A 25,873-nucleotide genomic window follows, 5' to 3' on the forward strand; every position below is an offset into this window, starting at 1 on the left:
ACCATGAAATAAATATAAAAAGGATACAGTAGGCGGACAAAGGGGCAGTGATCTACTCTGTGATTCTAATAAAAACAATTCGTTACAATCATGTAGAGTTGTTCGGGGAGATGATCAACTCTCCCAGGGAAGCGCGAGGCGGAATCTGAATGAACAGATATAGTTGAGTCAAAACACAAGAAAAGGGGGTTTTTGGCGAAGCAATCAATTCACACCAGTCCCAAGAAGGTAATGTTCTGGTTAAGTGTTCTCCATCTTTAATTTCTAGGATATCAATTTTACAAAGCAGGGTCGCGGCCAGGCGTTGGTTACCAGGCACCTCCCCTCCTCCGAGCCCATCCCCCACCCCATCTCCACCCCTCCAGCGGAGCTATCAGGTGAGCCACGCTCCCTCCAAGCTCCGCCCTAATTAAATGTGTGACCTGGAGCAACTTGCATCGCTACGCGCGGCCTCGTTTCCGCGCCTGTAAAGCGGAGGAACCCTAGTCAATTCCGAAGCCCATTTCTGCAGTGAATTGTGAAATCGAGACAAGAAACCAGAAAGGAAACTCAAGAGAAACAAAAGTGAAAGTGCCCAAGGGAGATACAGTAGTAAACAAAAGTCCACAATTTCTAGATCTCCTTGGAAAAGGTGGCAGGAGTGCCCATATACTTTTTTTTTTTTTTCCTCTCTCTCTTTCCAGCAACGGCGAACACGAGACTTGGGGAAGAGCCGGCTGTCTCTCACGCCGGCCAAATGTGCGTGCGGTCACCGGCACGCGGACCCACCTTGCTGCGCGCAGCGGGCTCTTAAACAATGCTCCCCGGGCCTGAACAGGCGCTTAGGAACTATTTCTTACAAAATAAGCCAAGCGACGGCGAACGGTCCGTCGCCACATCCCGGTGCCGCCGCGGAGCCCCACGCGAGGGCGTGTCCCGCTTGGGGAAGAGAGAGAAAAGGGGTGTAGAGGAAGGGGAAGGATTCGAACCAATGCAAGAGTCCGCCCGGCGTCGCCACGCGGTTGTCACAAACAACAGCATGGAGACAAACTATGTCAGAGCGCAGAAAATTGGGCGGCCTTTAAACTTTGGCATCTGCTCCGTTTGTGGCGAGACCTCCCGGAACGTAACCCAGAACCCTACACCGCTCGGGGGCGAGGGGAGGCGGCCAGAAGGAACCGGGCGGACAGCTTTCGCCGAGCGCTTGCAGCGAGCGTGGGGCCGGGACGGGCGACGCCACGGCCGGAGGGGAGGGGAGGGGAGGGGAGGGGAGGGGAGCGCTGGGCTCCCCGGGCTCCCCGGGCTCCCCGGACCGGAGGATGCTCCCTGTCGGCGGCGGGAGCCTCCCTTCGCGGAGCCGAGGAGGGAGGGGGAGGCGCGCCCCCGTGCGCGCGCACACGCACACGCACACATCCTTCCCCTGGAGTTGTGTCTCGTCTCCCTTTTGTTTTTCTCCCTTCCCGGTCATGAGACCCGGAAGTTTTTTTTTTTTTTTTTAACCTGTCTCTCTCCCTTTTCCAACCCGCCCCCCCCCCCCCCCCCCCCCCCGGTCTATCACATGGCAGAGATAGAATAAAAACAGAAAAATGGCGACGGTCACGTTGTGGCGAGCCTTGCTGCGTCATTAGATAATCCTCATGCAAATAGCGGGAAGAACAAAGGAAGGGGGGGCCCAGGACCCCCCCACCCCGGGGACGGGGGGAGCGCAGGTGGGCGTGGGGGGTGGGCCGGGCGCGGGCGCGGGGGCGGGGGCGGGGGCGGGCGGTGCGCGCGCGGGGCTCGGTGCCGCCGAGCGTCTGCGCCCGAGTGCGCGCCCGTGCGCCGGGGCTGGTGGCGGCGCGCCGGAGCCGGCCGGGGGCGCGGGAGGCGGCGGGGGCGACGAGAGCCGTTCCGGCAGAAGGGTGGCCGCGGCGCGCGCGCACACGCACACGCACACGCACACGCACACGCACACGCACACGCACCCGCGCGGCTCGGCCGGCCGGGCGCTCGCGCGCGGGGGGCGGGCCGAGGGCGGGCCGGGTGGCGGCTGGGGCCGAGGGCGCGCCGCTGCCCGGCGCTGGGCGCCAGCCTCCAGCCTCCAGCCGCCTGCGGGGCCCGCGAGCAGTCCGCCGCCGCGGGGTAGGCAGCGGGCGCTGGGGCGGGGGCGCCGGGCGGGCCTGGGGCTCCGCACTCGCGCCCGGACTCGAGCGCGTGTTGCGGGGCTGGGTCTGCGGTTGTGGAGGGGCGTGTGCGTGTGCGTGTGTTTCCTGCGGGGTCGGGGTGGGGTGGAGGCGGGGAGGCCCTCGCTCCTGGGCTTTTCCGCGGCCGCCCGCGGGCCTTCGCTGGGCTGCGAGGAGCGGCGCGGGTTGGACCGGGGCGCGGGCGGCCCCCGGCCCCTCGGAGGGGGAGCGGCGCGGAGGGGCGGGGCGGGGCGCGTGTGTAAATGTTGCGCACTCGCTTTTCCCCCCACCCCCGCCGCCTTCCAGGGTGCTGGCGTGGGTCCCTCGCCGTCCGGCGGCGACTGTAAATAGAGCCTGGATGTTGTTTACATGAAGGATCCGGCGGGAGGAGTCTGCGAGGAGGAGGCGGAGGAGGAGGGAGGGAAGACAGAGGAAGAGCGGAGTCCCCGCGGCGGCTGCGTCCGGGGCGAGGGGGAGCCCCGCGCGGCGTCCGGGGACCCCGCGCTGCCACGAGGCCGGGACGCTGGACCCTGGGGTAGGAGGGAGCCTGGGCGCGCGGCGGGGAGTGGGGCGGGGGGGCCGGTCCGTGTGGCATTTTTAGCTTGCAACCTGCCACGCACATTCTCTCGGGCTGGAGGGGAGGGGGTGTGCGGGGAGGGCGAGGAAGCCTCGGTTTCTCTGTACGTCCTTTCTCCCATTCCCAGTATTTTCCCGCTTCACTCGGGGCTCACCTGTTTATTTCCATCAACCGGAGCGTGCAGTGTTTTCTTTTTTTTTTTTCAATGTAGGCATGAGAGACTGTTTCTTTTATTAGAAACGTTATTGGGGAGGGGGGTGGGGGTGCGTTGTTGTAATTTCTGCCGGTCTTGTTCGGTTTTCAAGAAGGGGGAAGGGACTTGGCGGACATCGCCTGCTCCCGGCCGCAGCTGAACCCACGGCTTCTCCCTGCCTTCCCGGGCCAAGGAATCTTTTCCCTCGCTCAGCTACCCTCACGCCAGCTGCCACCTTCTTGGAGAAGGACCACACCTGTGCTTACTCTCGCTCTGGAGGAGAGGTGAGCTGAAAAAACCATAAAGTCTTGCGTTCCCCAGACTTCTTAGCGAATCCCCCGTCCTAGAATTGACCAGAAAGTGCTGCTTTCACCTGCTGATGGCACTGGGCACATCCATCTTCAGACCCAGGCAAGTTGTGGTCTACAGATGTGCTGGGATTTTCTGTTCCTTCTGGACCTGCACCCCACCAACCCGCAGCTAACTGCTGGGTTGGATGGAGAGAGATGACCTCCTTAGGTCATGCCAGATATTTGTTCCCTACCAGGTTTTCTAATGGAATTGTCTGCTCTCTCCTCACAGCCACCTATTTTTCTTCCCCTATGAGCTTAGCCCAAAATCCCATGGAAAGCAGCCTGTCTCTGGCTCTCTTTCCCTGGGCCCCACCCTGGCCCCTCTTGGTTCTCCAGAGCCAAACACGCCTCCCCAGCAGAAGACACACCCAGCCCCAAATCCAACTATTCCAAAAGGGAGGAGAAAACAGTGGAAGAGAAAGGACCCAAAGGTCTCTTTTCTGTCCCAAATATCACCAACAGCATTTTCCTTTTCAAGCCTCCTAGATTTATAATCCCTTGATTCTTCTCTCACCAGCTGTCCCCCTTACCCTTTGCGCCCATAGTCCTCTGATAATAGATCTTTGGCAAGGTGGCGGACGAAGACTGGGAGAAGGGTGTTTTCACCTTTCTTCCCTAGAGTGAGGCATTTTTCATCAACTCAGTTTTTTCATTTTTGAGTAAGATATGTAAATATGTTTGCATGCTTATTTGAAACTTGGTTTCTGGCTGGCTAAATAATAGCTGGGACTCAAAAGAAAGGGAAGGAAAAGAGATGAGAAATGAACATCCCTCCCTCCCCTCCCAGGTTCCTCCATAAGAGCATCCCCAGAGTTGCTGAAGACCCTTCTGTAAAAGTCAACAGCCTTTCTTTCATGACATCACCACCTAAGCCCTTCCAACTTTAGCTTCAGAACAGGAAGAACGCTCAAAATAGAACTATCTTAGGAATCTAGCTCCTTTAAAAGATCAACTTTTAAATCAGCTGCAGGAGGAACACTGAACTTTGACACAGGGAGGGGAAACTGAAGTGTTTGTAATTGGTTCCTTTGGGGGAAAAGTGGAGGATGCTTCCCATGCATATTCAGAAAAGCTTTTCTCAAGATAACTTAGGTACCCAGACCAATGAATGATTAATAGGATGGTTTGGGATTCATTTATTGAATTATTCATATGTTTCAGTATGTCAACAATAACAAGCATTTTTCAGAATGAATTGAAGAGGGACTCCTGGAATGTGCTCTAAAGAGTCTGCTAGAGATAAAGGGGGTTGTGGAAGGAGGCTGGGAGGGAGCACTTCAGGAAGGTGAAGAATCAGGATTCAGTGACAGCTGCTATGAGTATGAAGTTCAGAGGCTCATTGTAAACAATGACTGTAACTTTTGTGTGGTTACTATGGTCCTGGACCAACAAGTAACCATGTCAGGATTTTCCACCTTTACCTTGGAACTGAACTGCGTATCTTTGAATTGCAGTGTTTCCACTCTTTTTTTTTTTTTTTTATGAGGTTTTATTTATTCATGAGAGACAGAGAGAGAGGCACAGGGAGAAGCAGGCTCCTTGCAGGGAGCCTGACGTGGGACTTGATCCCGGGTCTCCAGGATCCCGCCCTGGGCGGAAGGCAGGCGCTAAACTGCTGAGCCACCCCGGGCTGCCATCCATTCTTTTCACAGATTGAAATGTATCTTTCCTCTGAGCGAAAAGCATTGTTCGGTCTCTGGGAAAGACTGCTTAATAAGTGATCATCACTGAAGTATTGACGATTTAAGGATTAGTAGTGGGATAGAAAATATTTGGCATAATTTGAGCACCTGATGGGTGTTGTAGAAGGACTTGCTGTTTGAAGAGGTTACATTATTTAATCTGGTTCAGGTTTAAAAGAATCCAGGGTACAGGGTTGTCTGTAATTGCATTAATACTGTAGCCACATGTTACTGTCAAGCACCTGAAATCTGGCTATGATAATAAAGAGCTGAATTTCATATTTTGGTAAATTCTTAAAATTTATACTTGATTCAGTTATTGGAAAACCTAAATATGTTTGGAAACAACTTGGGCATATGCATCTACTCTTTAAACTGTAAAAATGTGTGAAATCTAAATATAGATTAAGTATTTCTGATGAAAATCTAGAGTTTGAATTGAGATGTTATAACACTCTAGTTTTCAAAGACTTAGTACAAAGAAAGTAAAGTATCTCAAGTTATTTTTATGTTGATTACATGTTCGAATGATACTATTTTAGGTATATCGAGCTAAATGAAATAATTATGTTAAGGTTAATTTAACCTGTAATTTAAAAAATATGGCTACTAAAATATTTAAAAATACATACATGGCTTGCATTTTACTTTTCTTGGACAGCACTGGCCTATAACATCACTCTTTTTGGTCAATGGATTAATTTCAGAAGAGGTGACTGCGTGAAATCTCTACTTTGCTGTTTTCCATGTGGAAATTTGGGGACTCCCAAGAATCATTATTTTAGTACATGAGACCTAATAGTGAATGCTTTGCATATTTCTCTATGGGAGGCATGCCCTATTCAGGAAGGTCAATAAAAGTGTGCAGGGAACTATAAAGGCTAGTAGGGGTGTCATAGGAAAATTTAGATACCCACACATCTGACTGTAGCTGCATTTGTAAAAGGCTCTTGGACATACCAAACTATCACGGTACAGTATGTAACACAGTAACAATTGTGACACCTGGTGGCATCTTAGTGATACCACTCATGGTTGTTTTCTCTTACTCCTTCATTTACTTTCTCTCCTCCACCCGCCCCGCCACCCCCATCCCTGCATCATAGCTCCACTGGTGGCAACTGGGCCCACAAGGCTGCTGACCCCTTGCCTCCAAAAAAAAAAAAAAAAAAAAAAAAGTATAATGCTGACCTGGATGGAGATAGTGCCATCTTTGGGGTTTGGTTTTGTCTAATGAGATTCGCTAATGGCACTGGAAGGAACTTAGGGATCATTTAAATACAATACCATCATCTTACAGATAACAGACTGTCATGTACCTTGCTTAAGACTGTCCAGAGGCTGGAATTAAACATATACTTTGGTTGATAACCTGTTTAGAGACTTCCTAGGAAATGACAAGATTCATCAATTAGTCAAATACCTGTTGAGCTTGCACACTGTGGAAAGGACTGTGATTAGTGTTGTGAAGTGACAAAACAATTTCTGACTTTAGGAACAATACTGCTGATTTGAAGAAGCAATCATTAGCAGTGCCGAATTAAAGTGCAGGCATACCTTGTTGTTTTATTTTAAGATTTTATTTATTTGTCCATGAGAGACACAGAGATAGGCAGAGACACAGGCAGAGAGGGAGAAGCAGGCTTCCTGCAGGGAGCCTGATGTGGGACTCAGTTCCGGGACTCCGGGATCACACCCTGAGCAGAAGGCAGAAGCTCAACTGCTGAGCCACCCAGGCGTACCTTGTTTTATGGTGCTTGACAGATACTGCGGTTTTTGTGTTGTTTGGATTTTCTTTTTTTTTTTTTTTTTGTTTTGTTTTTTACAAATTGAAGGTTTGTGGCAACCTTATGTTGGGCAAATCCATTGGCACTATTTTTCCAGCAGTATTTGTTCACTTCATGTCTGTCACTTTTTACTAATTCTTAAAATATTTCAAACTTTTTCATTATATCTGTTACAGTGATCTGTAATCAGTGAATATGACTTGCTAAAAGCTCAGATGATAATAAGGATTTTTTTGGGCAAGTATATACCTGTTTTTTGTTTTGTTTTTGAGAGAGAGAGGAGGGACAGGGAGGAAGAGAGAGAGAGAGACTCTAAGCGGCCTCCACGCCCAGCAAAGAGCCTGATGTGAGGCTTGATCTCGCCACGCTGAGATTATGACCTGAACTTTAAATCAAGAGTCTGACACTTAACCAGCTGAGCCACCCAGATGCCTCTGTACATTGTTTCTTTAGACAGGATATCATTGCCCATTGCCCGCTTAGTAGGCTGCAGTGTAGCATAAACATAACTTTTGTATGCACTGGGAAAACAAAAAAATTCTTTTGACTAGTTTCACTGAGATACTTCATCGCAGTCGTCTAGAAATGAACCCACTGTATCTCTGAGGTATGCCTGTATAAGAAATAGCGTTTAATAATGAGTGTATGTGCAACTATGGCATATGTTACAAGTAGAAATGTGTTTATTTTACAGTTGTAGGAATAAAAGCTCCGAGAATGGTGGATTCTATGAAAAAGATTTTAATGTGTTTCTGGAACAGCTCACATCTCTAGAACTTAAGGTTGGTGAGAATCTTTAGTGTTGCCCCTTTAGCTGTCCATTCAGGGCATCTGAGATTCTGAGACCCAGCATTTTTAAATGGCAGTACTGCAGTAATGAGGAAATCATAGATTAATTTGGATGTTTAGAGATGGTTAGCTAGGGTTAGATCATATTGACTAGTTATCTTAAAAGGTTTTATACAGAGGTGAAGTCAGAATAAAACTGACTTGTGAGTGGACTATAAAATCCAAAATCTGTGGGTAGAATCTAGAGCAAAATAACTGTGGAATAGACAGTTGGACTACAAGTATATATGCTCAGTGTGTATGTAAGAGGAAAAGGTTAAAAATAGAATTTATGGGCCGATCCATTTATTTATAAATTTTTAGTCTTCTGTAGATTTTCTGGACTAAAGTCCTCGTTAGCATAAGTGAGAATGCTTGTACTTTCTCCTTCTACCTTATTGTGTCCATGCTTTTTTTGATAGGGCTTTCTCTCAAGATGGATCTGTCAGAGGTATGCAATAGGAGATGACGTAGGGGCCAGTGCTAGGGGTGGGGAAAACTGAGAGCTTCCTTTATATTTACTCCCAGTTAATGCTTCTCTGTGAGAATTGGGGTGGACGATGCACGGGGCAGCGGTCCTTGGCTTCTGGTCTTTTGAGCCACTTTCTTAAAAAAATGTTCCTGTAACCCCTTCATTCCAGGTTTCCTAATAATCTCCAGCACAAGTTAGTTTTTAAAAATTCTTAATGTAGCAAAGCTTTGCAATAAGATGCAAAGCTATAATTGATATTTGAGCATCTTTTGTCAACTGTACATTTTTATAACCTCCCAGTTTGGTCAGATATACACATTTTATAATGTCAATGAGTTGGATTACAGTTTTCAAGTTAGGGGAAAAAAATCACACGTTAATAAAAGACTAGTGGATTTAAATTAAACCTATTTAAGCTATTTTAGTTTGAAGGTATTTTTAAAAAAATATTTTTCATTGCTAGCAGTTTATTTTATGGTGCCTCCAGTTATTGACTCAGATATTTAAAGGTTCAAAATCATCGTATTTTCATTTTTAGTCCATAGGGACGTGACATGTTCTTTGTGTGCATTTGTACTCCACGAGATTTAAAAGACAAGTTCTTTAGTATACCAGGTTGCCACAAGTACTTGACTTACTGATAATATTTGGTGCATGTATCATGAAGAAGTTGTTCTCAGTTTGTATCACTTTTATCATAGAATAACTTGAAAATCTACTTGATCTCTGGAGGAAAGCATTTTAGGTCACTTTTTTTTTTCTTTTTTTCTTTTTCACAAACTATGTAGTATATACACTAAGATAGTGTAGCCAGGAGTACCTGCAGTCACTTGTTTTAACATTAAACTATTTTTATAAGAAAAATCTTTTGAGAAAGAAATGTATTTTATTCATGGAATAATTATAATTTACTTTTTATCACTTGGTCTCTGGGTTTGGTTTTCTTTTTTTTTTTAAATCCCAGGTTAGATGGAAAATATGAAGTGAGAGAAAAGTAAGGAAAGATCATTTATTTACTGTGTTGAAAATGTTTAGTTGTGTGGGTGTTGGTCATGGCTAAATAAAGTGAATTTCAACTTTATATTTCGTGACAAACATGAAGTTCATGTTTGTATACTTCATATATAGAATTTAATTACATTAATGCTCAATTAGTGAAGAAAGTCTAATAACTACTAGGTAATAACAGTCTAATAACTATTAACTTAATTTGTTCCCATACTGTCCACCCTTCAGCGACTAGACTAAGTATTCATCTTTTCTAAAGCTGGCAGGACCTGTGGCCAGGAAATGTTAGGTAGTGATCTTTTTATCTTCTTTGATGGATCAGCTATCTAAACTTTTATTCTCGAATAATCACAGTATCTTTGTTCGTGTAACAGATGTTTATAATTTGAGTGAAAATGTGCAGCTGTTTCCAAGAACCTTAGGTTATGGACTCCAACTTTTTTTTTTTTTTTAATCTTCGTTGCCCTCTCGTGTTTCAACTCTGTATTACATCAGTTGGCTAAGCCCTAGCCTTTGTGACCTCCTTAAGTATTAGATATTTTTGCACTCTAAGAGAATGTTGTTTTAATTTGTGTGAAGGTGGGTTATTTCATTAGATATTACTCTTCCAAAGATACAGTCGGTTTCATCGTGCAGAAAGTCACTGTACTCCTGTGTTCTGACTTCTGATCTAAAGAATTGATTCCTTTATTTATCTTATTTGAAGTACTGTGCTAATATCTAATTTGCATATAATGAGTCATTGAAACTGAGAAAGTGCCTAATTGAAAACATAATTATTTTTCAAATATCTGTCAAGTTCCACTCATATTGGAATAACTTGAGATCTTATGACTGACATGGAAAAAACCGAGTGAATCATGGTTTTTAATAAGTTGATATTCTGAAGCCTGAATTCCAATTTCAGAATCTTTTTATACTTCTTATTAAAGGTAAGAATCATCCCTGAAATGACTTCAGGGTACATCTCAAAGGTACATATAATTTCAAAGCAAGTGATGTGTATATCTTTTTTTTTTTTTTTTTTTTTTTTTTAAAGACATTCCAGAGCTTGTCAGTGGTTCTTGGACCTCCATAACTCTAGAATTTACATTAACTGTAGTGGAAAACACTATGCAGGTGTGCTTAAATGCATAATTATCTTCAGTGTCATCAATTTGAGTACATCCTTAGCACTCAGCGCAAGAATAATAAAAGTTTTTTTTTTTTTTGCTACTGTGCATATCCTTAAAAAGCATAAAATCCCCACAACTTTCTGCTTTGTGATCTGAGATACTGAGAAGACTAAAAATCTTAAGCCAAAATTAAATACTTTCAGAAATCATTTTGCTTGTTTAAATTGTGTGTCTAATTGAGTCGAATGTCCAGGTTGAGGTAGAGAAAAAAAGTACTAGGCTTGATCATTGGGCCTGGATTTGAGCCCAGGTTTACTGTAATTTAGGGCATAATCTCGGGTAAACACCTTAACCTCTCAGGTTTTTATTTTCTATATGTAAAATGGGCTAATGATATCTATTTCTAGAGTCCTTTGGTGATGGATTAATAATTCAGGGACAACCCCATATGGGTTCTCATGAAAATGCACATGGGATTATTTAATGTTAGGCATATGTGAAGTATTAGGGCTATCTGGGTATGTTTGTGAGCACTTTGAGGAGGAAGGACTGTGTCTTACTTACCTTCATTGACTGAACATCTAGAAGAGAACTTGGAACAGAGTAGTTCCTCCGTAAGTATTTATTGCACTGGTTGGTGATTGAGGTCAGGGAGATAGTTAATCCATGCATGGAAGAGAGAACACTGAAACAGCTGGGAAGCTTACTGCACATTTGATGTATTACCAGAGTAAAAGCTGAATCACATGGCTGCTGGTCATTAACATGCTTTCATCTTCTCTTCACCTCTCATCCTAATACTATTCCACCGTTTCAGTCTCAATACTGGCTGGGCCATGATGCTACTTTTTCTTCACTTCCCTACATCTTGAACCAGAAGGGGATCTTGTAGTTCTTCACTTCGTAAGGAGCCTTCACAGGAAGTCGTGCAGCCCCCCCAGGAAGGACGGCGCTGGCACACACTGTGACTGACAGGCTGCCCTGGCTCAGTTATCACAGTGCTGATGCTGTCCATTCTAAAGGTACAGTACTGTGATAACTGAAGGATGGCAGCCATCTTGCCTTCTTCCATCGAAGGAAGTCCCATCGTGCCCAGGAAGGAAGACAAGATGAACCGGGCATGTGACACTGTGGTGGGGACCCGGAGACCCGCTGACCTTGCTCCTGTGTTGGACCGCTCCTGGAACGTAGGGTATGGGTATGTTAGTCTGTCTTTGCCTTGTTCTGTGATGTGGTGGGGATAAGGAAGAACTGGGTAGTTGCTTACATGGCAGGGTAAAGACGGTTGCATTGAGTGGATCTCTAGCAAGATCTTCAGAACTTTTAAGATGTTGGTACTACATAAGTGCTAAGTATGAATAAGTATTTCTGAAAAGATATTTAGAGAAATATGTGCCATTTTTTAAAAAAGAGTTTATTTATTTATTCATGAGAGACAAAGAGGCAGAAACATAGGCAGAGGCAGAAACAGGCTCCCTCTGGGGAGCCTGACGCAGGACTCGATCCCAGGACCCCGGGATCATGACCTGAGCCAAAGGCAGACACTCAACCACTGAGCCACCCAGGTGCCCCTTAAGATTTTTTAAGTGTGGGGTTTGAACTCACAACCCTGAGATCAGGGGTTACATGCCTCACCCACTGAGCCAGCCAGGTGCCCCCCCACCCATTTTTTTTCCCCTTTCAGTGCAAAAGAGGTATTTTTACTAAAGCACAGGGACGGGACCCATGGGCAAGAAGAGCTGCACTGGGATTGTGAAGAGCAATTGATTTGCCATTTTTATAAATGTAAGAGCTAACTTGATTAGCTGGTACTTGTCAATATTAGATGTTCAAAATGAAATTCAAATTAAACAGAAAAGAAAGCCTTATCTGCTGAACAGCATTGATGTTATTGTATGAATAAAATTATATCTTTGTGCTTAAGAAATGGATAGGGGATCCTCACATTTCAAGAACATTGAAAAATAATTGAAAATCTAGTCCAATTCAAAAAATATTTGCTGAATGCCCATGTTATTGTTGCTGTTACCTTTACATGAAAATAAAATGTAAAAAATTTTATTTCTGTCAAGAATTGAGAACCACTCTGAAGTGATATCTAAAACATTGATTTCAGGGATATAAATCTATAAATACCAACCTAGCATCAGGTTTGCATAAAAGACTAGGAAATTTAACAGAACTTGCACCTTTAGCCTGTATCCTACACTAGATAGACTACTGTTTGGTTTAGGGTGGGGTTCTTAGAGAGCCTAGGGTTTCCCATATCATTCAGGACCCCTAAGGAAGCTATACACATGGATCAGCAGCAGACAAGAATCAAAATATTACAAACTTATTATGTGTTAGCTCACAGTCTGTTGCAAGGCTCAGGTAATTTCATAGAGTTTAGGCTCAGTGCATTAAACAGAGACCTCCTACCTCTTCTCAGATTCATGTCTATATTGGGGAATCTGACCACCCTGTAGATAGATGACTAGTGTAAGAACCCAAAGCAAGTGCCCCAGATGCTTGGGCTAAGGTGTGACAGAGCCTGCTGAGGTTAGAGTGTGCCTACCACAGGGTGAGAGGAGCCAGGAAAGGAAAAGCCATATGTGTGACCTAGTATAAAGAGACCTTACCTGCTAATCAGTGCAGCCCACTGCACTGTTAATGTCTTGGACTTGGGCCAAGTGTGTTATTAAGTCCTTCACTGAGACCAAATGAGGAAAAAGGGGAACAAGAAGTGTGAGTAGAGAGGCAAAGCCTTGCCTTCCCATCCAGAAAGGGTCAGTTTCACCTTTCATTGTTCGATCCTCAGGCATTCCTGGTCATTGCATTCCTTCACTGGTTCACACAATTCTCTTTAGCCCCTCTTTTCTCCCGAAGAGGGACCATTCCTAGGGTAATCACTTTAGCCATACCTGCTTGGCCCTGAATTGTTTTCCACACAGCATTGACCACATTATGGCCCAGTACCTTCACATGTCCTCATATATTCAGAATTTCTCTAAACTTCAGGCTAGATTATGTTTTTGATTAATTATAAAGAGTTGTGTATTATAGTATATTGTTCCTAAATTCCTTGGAGTTTTCTGCTTCCTTAAACAAAAAGGGAATTTCTGACAGAAACCCTGGAAGAGAAACTTCTAAGAAGAGAAAGTTCTAGGATTGGTGAATTCTCAAGTAACTTGAAACATTCCTAATTTTTAGTATTATAGCAGGTGGAAAAAAGTGCCTCAGGGAGGGATGTGTTGTGCAATCATTGGCCTTGGTGAGGATTTCACCACCTTATTCGATCTTCCTGTTTTCCCGTTACTAGTTTTATAAAAATTCAGGTTTTGTACTTACCCGACTCTGATGCCAGAATCCACACCCAGGCCTGTGGGATACTGCAGAGCTGAGTGTTGGGTGTAGTTTGGAATCACCCCGGCACTTCTACAGATGGAGCTATACTGGGTCCTGTTTCCTGTCAACAGGAAAGCCTGAGGCTTGGTCTGTGGCAAGAACTCTGGAAGGCTTGCCTAGGCCTGGAGGTCTTTGGCATTTTCAAGGCAGTTCATAGATGTAAGGTGTTCCAACAGGTTAAGTGAAAAGAGATGCAAGGAAAATCTGATGGGTTTTTTCCACTGCTTTGATTAAACACGCAGTATGTTTGGTTGGTGTATTCATTACATTCTTCATTTAGGTATGTAAGAATGGAATTAAACGTAGAAATACCATATGATCCATCGTTCCATTCCACTTCTGGTTATACACCCAAATGAAGGGATTCAAACAGATACTTGTACACCCAGGTTCACAGCAGCATTATTCACAATAGCCCAAAGGTAGAAGCAATGGATGAATGGATAAACAGAAGGTATATACATACAATGGAATATTACTCAGCCTTAAAAAAGAAGAAAATTCAGACATGTGCTACAGTGTAGATGGATGGACCTTGATAGCTAAGTGAAATGAACTAGACACAAAAGGATAACTATTGCACGATTCCTCTCGTATGAGATTCCTAGAGTAGTCCAATTCATAATGCCAGAAAGTGGAATGGTTGTTGCTCAGGACTGGTGGGGTGTGGGGGGGAGTGCACGTTTGATGGGTGTGGAGTTATTGGGGAAGATGGAAAAGTGGAGATGGTGGTGGTTGTATAACATTGTGGATGTACTTCATGCCACAGAACTGTACACTTTAGAATAGTTAAAATACATATTTTATGTGTATTTTACCACAATTAAAAAAAAAAGCATTTCAAGGTAAAAGCACTGTTGGAGCCAACAACAGGAGTGAGTTGAATGCTCTCTTCCTTAGTCTTCAGTGTGAAGCTAACAGTTTCAATTAAGAATTTAAAATGTTGGGGCACCTGGATGACTCAGTGGTTGAGTGTCTGCCTTCGGCTCAGGATGTGATCCTGGTGGGATCGAGTCCCGCATCAGGTTCTCTATAAGGAGCCTGCTTCTCCCTCTACCTATGTCTCTGCCTCTTTCTCTGTGCCTCTCATGAATAAATAAATAAAATCTTAAAAAAAAAAAAGGGATCCCTGGGTGGCGCAGCGATTTAGCGCCTGCCTTTGGCCCAGGCGCGATCCTGGAGACCCGGGATCGAATCCCACGTCGGGCTCCCGGTGCATGGAGCCTGCTTCTCCCTCTGCCTGTGTCTCTGCCTCTCCCTCTCTCTCTCTCTCTCTCTCTCTATTTCTCATGAATAAATGAATAAAATCTTAAAAAATTAAAATGTTAACATAATTTTCATGTTTTTCTGCATTTAAACCTCTCTAGTCTATAGACTGTTAAGACCTGTTTCCAGGATTTCTGATATCACTTAGCATAGTTACAAAATTTTGTAAAATAGAAAGAAAATGAAGCCTAACTGAATACCAGAAGTGAAATGGGAAAAGGGTCTCAATAGACAGTGATGTGATGGGGCATCTCTTGCTGGCTTTACTCTGTTTCTGGTGAAATCAGGGTGGCTTGCTGGGTCTCTCCATGCTCCACGTGCCTCATTTGCCTGCTTCTTTGGAACTGTGGTAAAGATGAGGTCGTATGTATTATATATGAGATACATATATACATGTGCAATGTACTATGTATCATGAATTGTATATATACACATAGCTATATGTATATATGTGACCATTTTGATGACTAAAGGAACATTCAAGTGTGGCATGTTCTCAAAATGCAGAAACAATAATGTCTAGTTATAAATCAAACTTATTTTTTATTTTTTTAAAGATTGTTATTTATTCATGAGAACACAGAGAGAGGAGAGGGAGAGGCAGAGACACAGGCAGAGGGAGAAGCAGGCTCCACGCAGGAAGCCCAACTTGGGACTCAATCCCTGGTCTCCAGGACCAGGCCCTGGGCTGTAGGCGGCGCTAAACTGCTGAGCCACCAGGGCTGCCCCATTTATTTTTTTTTTAAATCAAACTTTTAAACATCGGACTTGTTACTCAAATACAACTAGCCTCATTAAAAGTGTCCTAAGCTTCCTGTTGATTGTGAAAGAGTTCTATTTGTTATTACATGTCTAAATTTGAAAATAAGTAAAAACGTAGAGACAAGAAATAGGCAGCAATAATCTCTTAGGGATCATATTTTATTAGCCGTGAGTAAAAGCATTCATTTGTGGACTTTATCTACTTCATCACAAAGCTCTTTACCTGGGGCCATGCTTTGGAAATCAGATTGTAGTTGTAGGAACTGCCCCCACCAGATCCTATGCGGTATTCTGACTTAAGTTGGAGCAAGTGGGGTGAGCTCTTGACCCTGCCACACCAATTTTGAATATTTTGCTGTACCTAATACATTGTTAGCTTCTCTGAATAACCAGGCAATTATAAATGTCCATGAGTTTGTGTCCAGACCAATTGTTCTTTGAGACAGCAAGCCTCTTTGTGTTTCTGTGCTTCTTATAGAGGCTTTTTCCTCCTAAAAATTGCTTTCTTAAAAGTCTGCATTCATATTTAAGTAATTAGTGTCATACAGTTCATTCTTACCATTAGCTATTCCGTTAATCTTTTACCACATAAAATCTCATTCAGTATGGGCAGGAGTAAGGGAAGCACCAAAACACGTTTTTTCTTTTGTATCCAAAACATGATGATTGTGAGGATTCCCATTGACAGAGAATGCCAAGTATGAGAATGTGCCTGGAACATTCTCAGCTGGAGTTCTTTAAATTGTTTGAAAGGGTTTGGGGTTGTAATACATGCCTCTAAAGTAATGTATGTTAAAACAATTCACATAGTAGAAATGGAATCAAGTAAGCTGATGATATTTTTATGCATTTGGGCTGTTAGTGTACTTCTGTTTTCCATGAGATTATGAGGAGATGGGTAGTGCTGTTAAGATGTGGAGAACAGGTCCAATTTAGTCAGTGGGAAATTCGTTTTCATTCTGTGCTCTTTGTAAATCAAATTCCAGGTATATTACTTAGATTCCCATTGCTTGATACATATATAATATTTTTTCATTTGGAAAATGAGTACCGGGCAGCCCTGGTGGCCCAGCGGTTTAGCACCACCTTCAGCCTGGAGTGTGATCCTGGAGACCCAGGATCGAGTCCCACATCAGGCTCCCTGAATGGAGCCTGCTTCTCTCTCTGTGTGTCTGCCTCTGTGTGTGTGTGTGTGTGTGTGTGTGTGTGTGTGTGTGTGTCCCTCATGAATAAATAAAATTTTAGGAAAAAAGAAAATGAGTACCTTCATACTGGGAATATTTTAGGGTCAGTGGAAGGTAGCTGCCTAGAGCACTTTGTTGAGATTCCTGAAGCTAAATCTGGTCCACTAAAAGAGGTGCTGTACCTACCCGTCTACATCTACCAGTGTCTGCCATGGGCATCAGAATGAGAAGCAGTGGTACCTTTGCTCACCCCTTTGTAGATATGTACAATTTTTAAATGTCTGCCAATAAAATGTGTAGACATCAGTCTTCTTTTTTTTTTAGTGTTCTTCATTTTAGTGTAAAAAAATCCTGACTCACCTAGCAGGTCTTAAATTATTCTAATACCATAAAATTTGCCATTATATAGTAAATGCATCCTGGACAATCTCTTGCATAATTTATATATGTAGAATTTTGTTTAATTGGATCAAATAGAAGAGGCCTTCCTTTTTTTAATGGACAGGATTCTTTGCTTGAGATGAATCCATGTTTGTTGAGCACCCATGGATGCAGGTCTTGTTTCACCCTAATGTAAATCTTCAGAGTAGAAGAGTGTGCTTCGGTTCCTAAGTGAGGAACCTGAGGAGGCCCAGGGGATCCCTAAGCCACCCAGCTGGCAAATGGTAAGAGGAAGGGTATGAATCCAGAACAGGAAAAGTATAGGAAATTAAATTGGTATTAACTTAATTCAACCTTGCTCTTGAAACTTGTTTAGTAGGTGAGGCTTTGCAAAGGGATTAGACCCAGCGTATATAGAAATGGCTTTAAAATTTACCTTCCACCATACATGCTGCCCTCTCCATTCCATTCTTGACTTCTGATGTGCTCTCAAGCTGTGCAGCTGTAATTACCCTTTTAAAATGAACATTTGATCATGGCACCAAAAGAGCCCTCTGATGGCTTTCTTTACTTTTGGGACCAATACTATTGTCCTTAACCTACCTGGAGGTCCTGGGCAGGCTGCCTCTCAACTGCCTCTCTGACTTCATCTTTTGTGCCCAGTTGACAGGCCCACCCCTTGGGGAATGAAGTCTTTCTGCCTTAGGTGCATTTACTTCTGCCTGGGATATCTTTGCTATTCATTCCACCTGGTTGTTTCTTAGCCTTTGGTTAAATATTAATTCCTTAGAGACCTCTTTCCTCACACCATGTCCAGTCTTGTGTCACACCGTGTTTTTCCTTCAGAGCACTTGTCACAATTACATGTGTGTGTGGAATACATATATTTGATGTGTCCTTAGACTGGGAGTTCCTTGAGGACACAGACCATATGTCTGTCTTTTGCTTTGTTCACAGAGCCTGCAACGTGGCTTACAGTAGAAATCTGAGATAGTGTGAGATGCTAAGTGGAGTCTTTACTGTTTTCTAAGAAGATGTGAGAAGAGCTCATGGTAAAAAAAAAAAAAAGAATTAAAAAAAAAACCCATGTTTGACATTTAGGTACTTAACTACCTTTTGATTTTGTGTATTTGGTGTTAGAAAGTGGTCTGATTTGATCTTTTACTTGCAGCTGTCCAGTTTTCCAACTAATATAACATTGTGTAACTACACTGAAATACAAATAAAAAGTAAAATTCAGGCTTCCAAAACCCACACTTTTCTGTGGCCACAGGACTGCAGCTCTGTGGCCAGCATTTTCCTCCGAAGGTTTTTCAAAAGGTCATTTCAGCAGAACCAATTCTTGAATTGCATTCATCCCTCACACTCATGTAAAAGAGGGAGGGATGTCAACTCTTGAGGAAACCACCTGCAGAGAAGAGTGCGTTCAACTTGGAGATCAATTTTTGTCTGAAAATTAGTGAGCATTATCCCAGAAAGAGGTCCTCCTGTCGACTCTGCAAAGCTAAGAGGAGTAGAGAAAGAGAGGACAAATTTGGTGGGACACAGGTATGATGTTTCTTGTACACTGTGGTCTCAAGTGAATCCACAGAAAATGGCTTGGGACTAGTGCCTGACAGGAGAGCACTCCCCATGGGATCCCTCGGCTCAGGGTGTGACCCCTGAGTCCCGTGTCCATCCGGCTCCCTGCATGGAGCCTGCTTCTCCCTCTGCCTGTGTTTCTGCCTCTCTCTCTCTCTCCCACATGAATAAGTAAATAAATGAAAAGGGAGAACACTCCCCACAACTCCTGAGGGGAACCCTGGCAGTGCTTCTCAGGAAAGAATTCACACATGTGCCCGTCAGGAGCAAGCCAGGATATGGATAGTATCCTAAAGTGCAGGCTTCTAGTCAGACAGAAAACTCACACTCACCAAGGATGGGGGGGGGGGGGCATCACCTCAAGATATCCTTTTGAATTTCATGAAGAGGCAAGCTAGCATTTAGATGGAACTTTTTTGAAAGGTGTCATTTCCTCAGAACCTGCTCTCAAATTCACTGTGGATGGTAATGAAGCAACTGAAGAATCAGCTCAGGGAGAAGGTGAGGGGTGCAGCTGAGACCACCTCACTCCATTCCACACCCCAGAGCTCCAAGACACCTCAGCTGGAGAGAGCTACAGAGCCTCATGCTGAATATTATGAGGGTTAAGTTACCAAACCAAACGCTTAGCTGCCCAGATCAGGAGGCCGAGGGAAGATGTTCTTAGTAAAGAGGAAAGGGGAGGTTATACTGAGCACAAAAGTAGAAGTCATTGGAAATGATTTCACATTTTATTCTTCAACGGAATTGCAGTTCACAAGTTTACATGATTTATTAAAAGAATAAAAGGACTATGAAATCACCTTTGACACAGAAGGCTGCACGTCAGTATTCCTTTCCTACAAAGTCCTCTCCTGCTGCTTCTAACATGTGAAGGAGTGAAAATACCAGTGCAGTCCCAACAGTTAGGCAGCCTGTTGACTCCCACTACTGCCCCTTTTCTCCAGAAGAAAGGAGGCAACTTAGGCCAGACAGCAAAATCCAATAAGGAAATTCGCTCACAATCGTCGGTCACATTTGCCCGAAGGAAACTTGCAGGAGGGCAGGTAGGAGTTACTCAGTGATGCCTCTGGGTTACCATCCAAGGGTGTGAGTCTAAGACCAATAGATTCACTAAGAATATCCCAGTGTAGGTTGGGGGTGGGGGATGGGGTGAAATAGTTAAAGGGTATTAAGTACGTATATCTTGACAAACACTAAGAAATGTATGGAATGGTTGGATTGTTACATTGTAAACCTGAAACTAATGTGACACTGTAATTACACTTGAATAAAAAAATTTTTTTAAAGAATATCCAGTGTAGAATCAGCTGGCTTCAACAAAAGCAGCAAAAACTTTTCGATGTTCCTGTCTTTAATAATGTCCGTTCTAAATGGAAATCAGATTGTAAATGACTGACAGGAACCTACTTACTCATTATCCCTATCATTGAGGATAGGAACCCTGGAGATCATTTGCTCTAGCATTTTTCAAGCTGTGGGTTTGAAATCAAAGAAGTCTTGAGCATCATTTGAAAACAAAATAAACAGAAAATAAACAATGCATAGCATGTGGTAAGGATAATACTTCATGAAATTGCAGTTGCCTGCTCAAGAGTGTGTTGGTGGGTTTGTGTCCTGGGACGTCATGCATTTTTTTTTTTTCTCACTGGGTTTCAGTTACATTCACAAGTCACTGATTTAGGTGTTAGACTCTAGATTGTCTCATTATGTATTTTATATTTTGGAACTAACAGAACAGTGAAGACACTTGTCCAAGGTCAGTAGCAACCGGGTAGGAACTTGACCTCCATCTCAGCCTCTTGGTTAACATGTCCCCTTGTCTCACCAACCTGGGGAGAACAGCAACAGCTAATATTTAGTGAGTGATTATTATGTGCCAACCACTGCACTCAAATATTTCACAGGGAAAGGGGGCAAGTTGACTTTGTGTTCCAAGTAAAGTGTTCGTGGCTCACCAGTGGCAAGTCAGTGCTGCAATCCACAGCTAGATAAAATACAGAAGTTGTGAATAAACATTTAACATTTTCACAATGTGACAGTAATTTTATGAGTGTTGAATTTGGTAATAAAACATTGGCTTGCACTTTATGTCTTTAAATTTTTTCCTAGCAATTAACTTTTATTGGATTTTATGAAAGTTATCAGTCCATGATGGGTTGGAAATAAGAACAAACTGGCCCTTCACCACAGATTGTTTGAGAATCACTGACTTAGACCCAGCAAAGCCCACACCTTTGTCCCCCTGTATTCCTTTTGAAGTGCCAGCCGGTTACAGCTACCCTGGAAGGAGCACATTGCTGGATGCAAATCTCCCATCAGCAGATGAGGGGTTGCTATGCCATCCAGGAGTGAGTGGAGGACTTCCAATTCTAGAAATAGCCCTCTGATCTGGGGATGGCTAGTAGAAAAGGCACTAACACCAATAATTACTTCAAATCTTTCATTTGCTTCAGAACTTGTGGAAGTGGGATTGATAGGGGTAAACAGAAAAGAGCTCCTTTGTAAAGTCCCCAAGAGAAAAAGTTCACACAAATTAAATTCTCATTTCCCGAGCCTCTCTGAGTGGGAAGAAGCAGAGGGACCATGCGAAAGAGGTCTCTGGGAAAATAGGGCTGATTCAAGGGAGCCTGTGTGTCTCCTTGACTTGAGGCTCTGTGGAGGAAAGCACACCTCATAAATCCTTTTGGCTGCTTTTTGGCTAAATCCTCAGATTTGCACGAAGGACTGTTTTGAGTGGATCAGTGTGTCTTTTGTTTGCATCTTCTGGAATTCTGAAGACTGCAGCCAAGGAGTTAGGCTGCAGAACTGGACTGAGCATTTAATCAGTTGAACGCTTCCTTATGTTTTCCTGGTTTGTTCTCATAACAAGTGACCTTAGGCCAACTCCTAGCAACACATGATTGTGGAATGTTCCCTCCTGAGGAATATACAGCCTTATTTTTTCATCCTGAACACAGAATCTGAAAATTCAGAGGAGTTTGGACTATGATAATAATGTAAACTAACTGTACCTGCTGTGTGCCCAGCATTTTAAATATGTGATTACCAAATGTTACAGTAGCCCCGGTCAAATTTAGGGGGGAAACTAAAGCTTAGAAAAGTTAGGTCACTCACCTGATGTAATTGCATTCAAGCCCTAGTTCCTGCATTTCTGTATTTCCTGCAGATTCTTACCAGCATCCTGGCATATGTGAGAAAATGCCAGAGATCTGGCATTTTCATTGATTCTTCTACTTGGAAACAATATCAGGATCCATTCCCTTTTAGTTTTGGTTTTGAATACATGTCACCTATTCAGTAATTCAGGCCTGGACGGCAGTAGGTCCTGCAAGCTCAGAAGTCTCCACGGTAAGAATAGCTAACACAGACTGAAGACTTTCTGCTGAACCTGTCCATACAGTAATTTTTAAAATGTTAGCTTCCTGAATCCTTTCTCAGAAACTGCCGCCTCCTCCTCCCTGTCCCTGTGTAACTTTATCATAGCACTTTTACATAGTATGTTCACGCTAACACACTCTAGTTTACTTACTGCATCTATTGCCATCTCCCCCAGCTAGAATATAAACTCCACAAGGGCTGTGTCTTCTTAGCTCAGTGATGTAAGTTCCTAGCAAGTAGAACCAGGCCTGGGCCATAATATGAGCTCAGATGTTTGTTGAATGAATGAACAGTCCTTAGAGGTGAATATCACTATCATCCCCATATTGCATGTAAGCAAACTGAAGTTTGTGCTATTAAATAATACGTGCAAATATGAAGCATTTTACTTCTTCAAAGTCCACTTTAAAAAATTTATTTATTTATTTATTTATTTATGAGAGACACAGAGAGAGAGGCAGAGATGCAGGCAGAGGGAGAAGCAGGCTCCATGCAGGCAGCCTGATGTAGGACTCGATCCCTGGTCTCCAGGATCACACCCTGGGCCGAAGGTGGCGCTAAACCACTGAGCCACCCGGGCTGCCCTCAAAGTCCACTTTTAAATGTTAGTGATTATAATTTCCTTTCTTCACTATTTTGTTGGAACGAGAAATTTAACATGAGAAAGAAGTTGGCTTGGCACTTCAGGCACCCTCCTTAGAAGAGAGAAGCATTTTGTATTTGTGAAATATGTAGATTGGGCCTTTTCTGTACTGTAGGAACTATAACTAGTATTGAGGTAAATAAGATATCTTTCCCTTGAATCTTTTTGTGGTGCCCCCAAGATTTGTAACACTGAAGGAATCAGCTTATATAAATGACTTGCTAATTCAAAGCTGTTTCATGGGCCTCTCCTGAGAGAGACTTTCAGAGTTGTGCAGGACGTGGGGGATGTGCATGCCTGCCTACCCACCTCTGCCCCTAAGTGCCAGGTTCTGGGACTCAGGCCCCCCTTCACTGGACTTCAGGCCCGCTCCACTGCTAGACAGCCACATTGTCAGAACATTCTTTGAGTTGTATCCCCAAATAACTTCAGCCCATTCTTCTGAGTCCTGCTCTCCAGGGAATGAAGAATAAATGAAATCATCCTTTCCTCTTCAGCCCTTCAAATACTGGTTTATTTGTACTCATTCTTTAGTTTTTCTTGTCCCAGTCCCTCAGACATTTCTCACATGGCATCTTTCCAGCCACTTTCCCATCACACGTGCTCCCATTGACATGCTCTCCAGTTCATTCATGACCAACGTGAATGTGTCAGCCCGTAGTCTAGGTGTGGTGTTGGGATCCCATCCATCGTTTTTTTGGCAATCATGCTATCCTGTTGGCTCATCCACACTCCCGAAGTCCTTTAGTGTGAACTACTGTGGAACTCAAGTAGGAAGAACTTACTGCACAGGTGGAACCAAGGATTAGTGAGGATTCTTAAAAATAATAGTGATCTCTGTGGACACTGTCCTTCATTTCTCTGTGGACGCCTGCTGCCACACCCAAGATAGTTATGGTGAGAACAACTGTTTATTGCACTCAAACTGTGTGTAAGGTGAGGTCTTAAGACACTTTACATTTACTACTTGTTTACCTTTCTAAACAACCATATTAATAGCTATTATTAAATTCTGTGTTACACTGAGGAGACAGAGATTAGGAGAGATTAGCTAAAATGCTGAAGATTGCGTAGCTTGTAATTGATGTAGCATTAATATGAGTCTGTGTTTGCCATCAAATCCCATGTTTGATAAGGTGCATTCCCAGGAACTACAAAGAAGACAAGTTTAGCTATACAAGGCTCCTGAAGATCCAAATTATTGTGCTCCTGTTCTGTGCCAGCTGTACCATATCTGTGTATCTCATTTGATCTTCGGGACAGTTCTGTGAGGAGAGCACTATTGTCGTCACCATTTTATAGGTGAGAAAACCATGGCTCAGAGGAGACAAAGCTAGGTTACTCACACAGCTACTTGCATTTAGAGCCAACATGCTTTCTGCCACACCATGCCACTTGTCAAAGATGGTTTTCAGCCCAACCCTAAGTGCCTCTCTCTCCCAGTGTTACCCACCATGAGAGTCTCCCCTCTCCTGTGCAGCATTTCCAAAAGCGGTGATTTCCCAAATTACCTAAGAGTAAAAGAAAAGAACCCTTGCCAAATTAGATGAGCATTTATTCATTATTAAAGACTTTCTATATGCATAGAAAGGGATTCTTTGGGCCAAGGGTCAGCTATGGAAACATAGTAGGAAGCTGGCTGAAGTTCTTAGAGCTCAGCTCAGATGGGGCCCATCGTGTTCCCTTCCTCTCCCATGGTATGACCCATCCATGAATTGTTGGTAAGTGCGGTGGCTGCTGGCAAGACCTGATCCTTTAGTGATGCTCACTTGAGGGCCATGGGCCCATCAGCCTTTGGGTGGAATTGACTTACTTGCCAAATTATAGGTCCAGAAATTTAGAGACCACTAGTAGGAATCTTGCCAAATCGCATTATATTCTTTGCATTTGCAAATAATGTAAGTGTTGACAAGATATTTATTACTTACATTATTCCATTTGTTTGTCCCAACCAATTGGGAATGGGCTAGTAAGGATTCATTGCTCTGTTTTGCAAATGAGGAATCAGAAACTCAGACTAAGAGACTTGCTTAGAGCCTCACAGTCTCTGACAGAGCCCAAGCACAGTCTATTCAAGCTGTGAATTCCACACATGTCCTCTGCTGTCTCTTTCACCTCACTCCTCTCTTGCACTATCTGCCAGACTTCTTGTACATCTTTGCCCTTACCATTGGCCTGTTGGCTGCGAGCAGTCAAAAGCTCAGAAAGAACTGAGTTGTACCAAGCTGGAACTGTGTTTTTCTTAGGCTTCACTTCCCAAGCCATCTGGTCACCCTGTCTTTCCACAAAACAGATGAGATGGTTTGTAGTTGTCATCAATCTTCACTGTCACCTGCAAGTCCAGTTGACCCTGCAACACTAAGCTGCTGTATACGTTCTTTCTGCCCAAGGAAGTACCTGTGTATCAATCTTAGTGCCACACTAACCATTTGAAAAACTTACAACTTCACTTAATTTCTCTAGGGTGGACAGTGAGTTAAGAAATTACTCTGGAAGCCAAGCCTTTCCTGTGGGTTGGCTCACTGAAAAACATCTGACCCAAAACTCACTCTGCTTTGGCTCTGGGCAAAAGGAACAGTGTCCACACCATCCAGCTTGGAATCAAAGCCTGCTGACCACCAACCCCACCTCTGTCCCCATCTCTCCCCAGCAACTATAAATCTAGCCTCCCTATCTAAAATGTCATCATTTCAAAAATGTTATATGAATAGAATCATAATATGTAACCTTTTGCAATTGTATTTTTTCTATTCAGCATAATTCCCCAGAGATTCATCCAGGTCATGCTATAGGTTTTTGTTTTTATTATCTAAAGAACATACATTAAAAAATTTTAACTTAGTTTTAATTTTTAAAAACTTTCAGTTAGGTTGTTTTGTTTTTGGTTAATTAAAATCTGTAGCCAGGGTTGCAGAGGCTAGCTGTCCCACTTCCTAGACAGGGGACTTCTGGATTTCTTAATTTTCCTGAGACTGCATGTCCTTACCTTTTCAATGAACATAATAATTAGACTTTTATATTTGACTTTTGAAAGTTTCAAGGCGAAGCATCCCAATTCCTTCCATTAATGGAGTTGCATTATCTTGATGCGAGGCAATGTCCTCTTTAGCCCTAGTAACTCCAAGTCCCCAG

At 43.5% G+C, this 25,873-nt stretch overlaps 1 protein-coding gene and 1 non-coding gene across 6 annotated transcripts; both read left to right on the plus strand.

Annotated features, from left to right (window-relative positions):
- The first annotated feature begins 1,559 nt into the window (after nucleotides 1–1,559).
- Nucleotides 1,560–20,803, plus strand: LOC106558823. Of its 5 annotated transcripts, none has more exons than XM_038537236.1 (4): nucleotides 1,560–1,688; nucleotides 2,448–2,676; nucleotides 3,024–3,195; nucleotides 7,428–10,959. In XM_038537236.1, the coding sequence occupies exons 2-4, from the start codon at nucleotides 2,511–2,513 to the stop codon at nucleotides 7,531–7,533; spliced, it is 444 nt and encodes a 147-aa protein (XP_038393164.1). In that variant the 5' UTR covers nucleotides 1,560–1,688; nucleotides 2,448–2,510; the 3' UTR covers nucleotides 7,534–10,959. The 5 variants fall into 5 exon arrangements, 3 of the variants coding, with proteins under 3 accessions (XP_038393164.1, XP_038393163.1, XP_038393165.1); XR_005359656.1 differs by lacking the exons at nucleotides 1,560–1,688; nucleotides 7,428–10,959 and adding exons at nucleotides 2,024–2,100; nucleotides 18,094–20,803; XM_038537235.1 differs by lacking the exon at nucleotides 1,560–1,688 and adding an exon at nucleotides 2,024–2,100.
- MIR101-1 (microRNA mir-101-1) lies at nucleotides 11,145–11,199 on the plus strand. Its single transcript, NR_049334.1, has one exon. It is a non-coding gene; the product is annotated as a microRNA mir-101-1 (primary transcript).
- Nucleotides 20,804–25,873: the final 5,070 nt, after the last annotated feature.

Source organism: Canis lupus, chromosome 5, assembly GCF_011100685.1.
Source record: "Canis lupus familiaris isolate Mischka breed German Shepherd chromosome 5, alternate assembly UU_Cfam_GSD_1.0, whole genome shotgun sequence".
Lineage (NCBI taxonomy): Eukaryota > Metazoa > Chordata > Mammalia > Carnivora > Canidae > Canis > Canis lupus.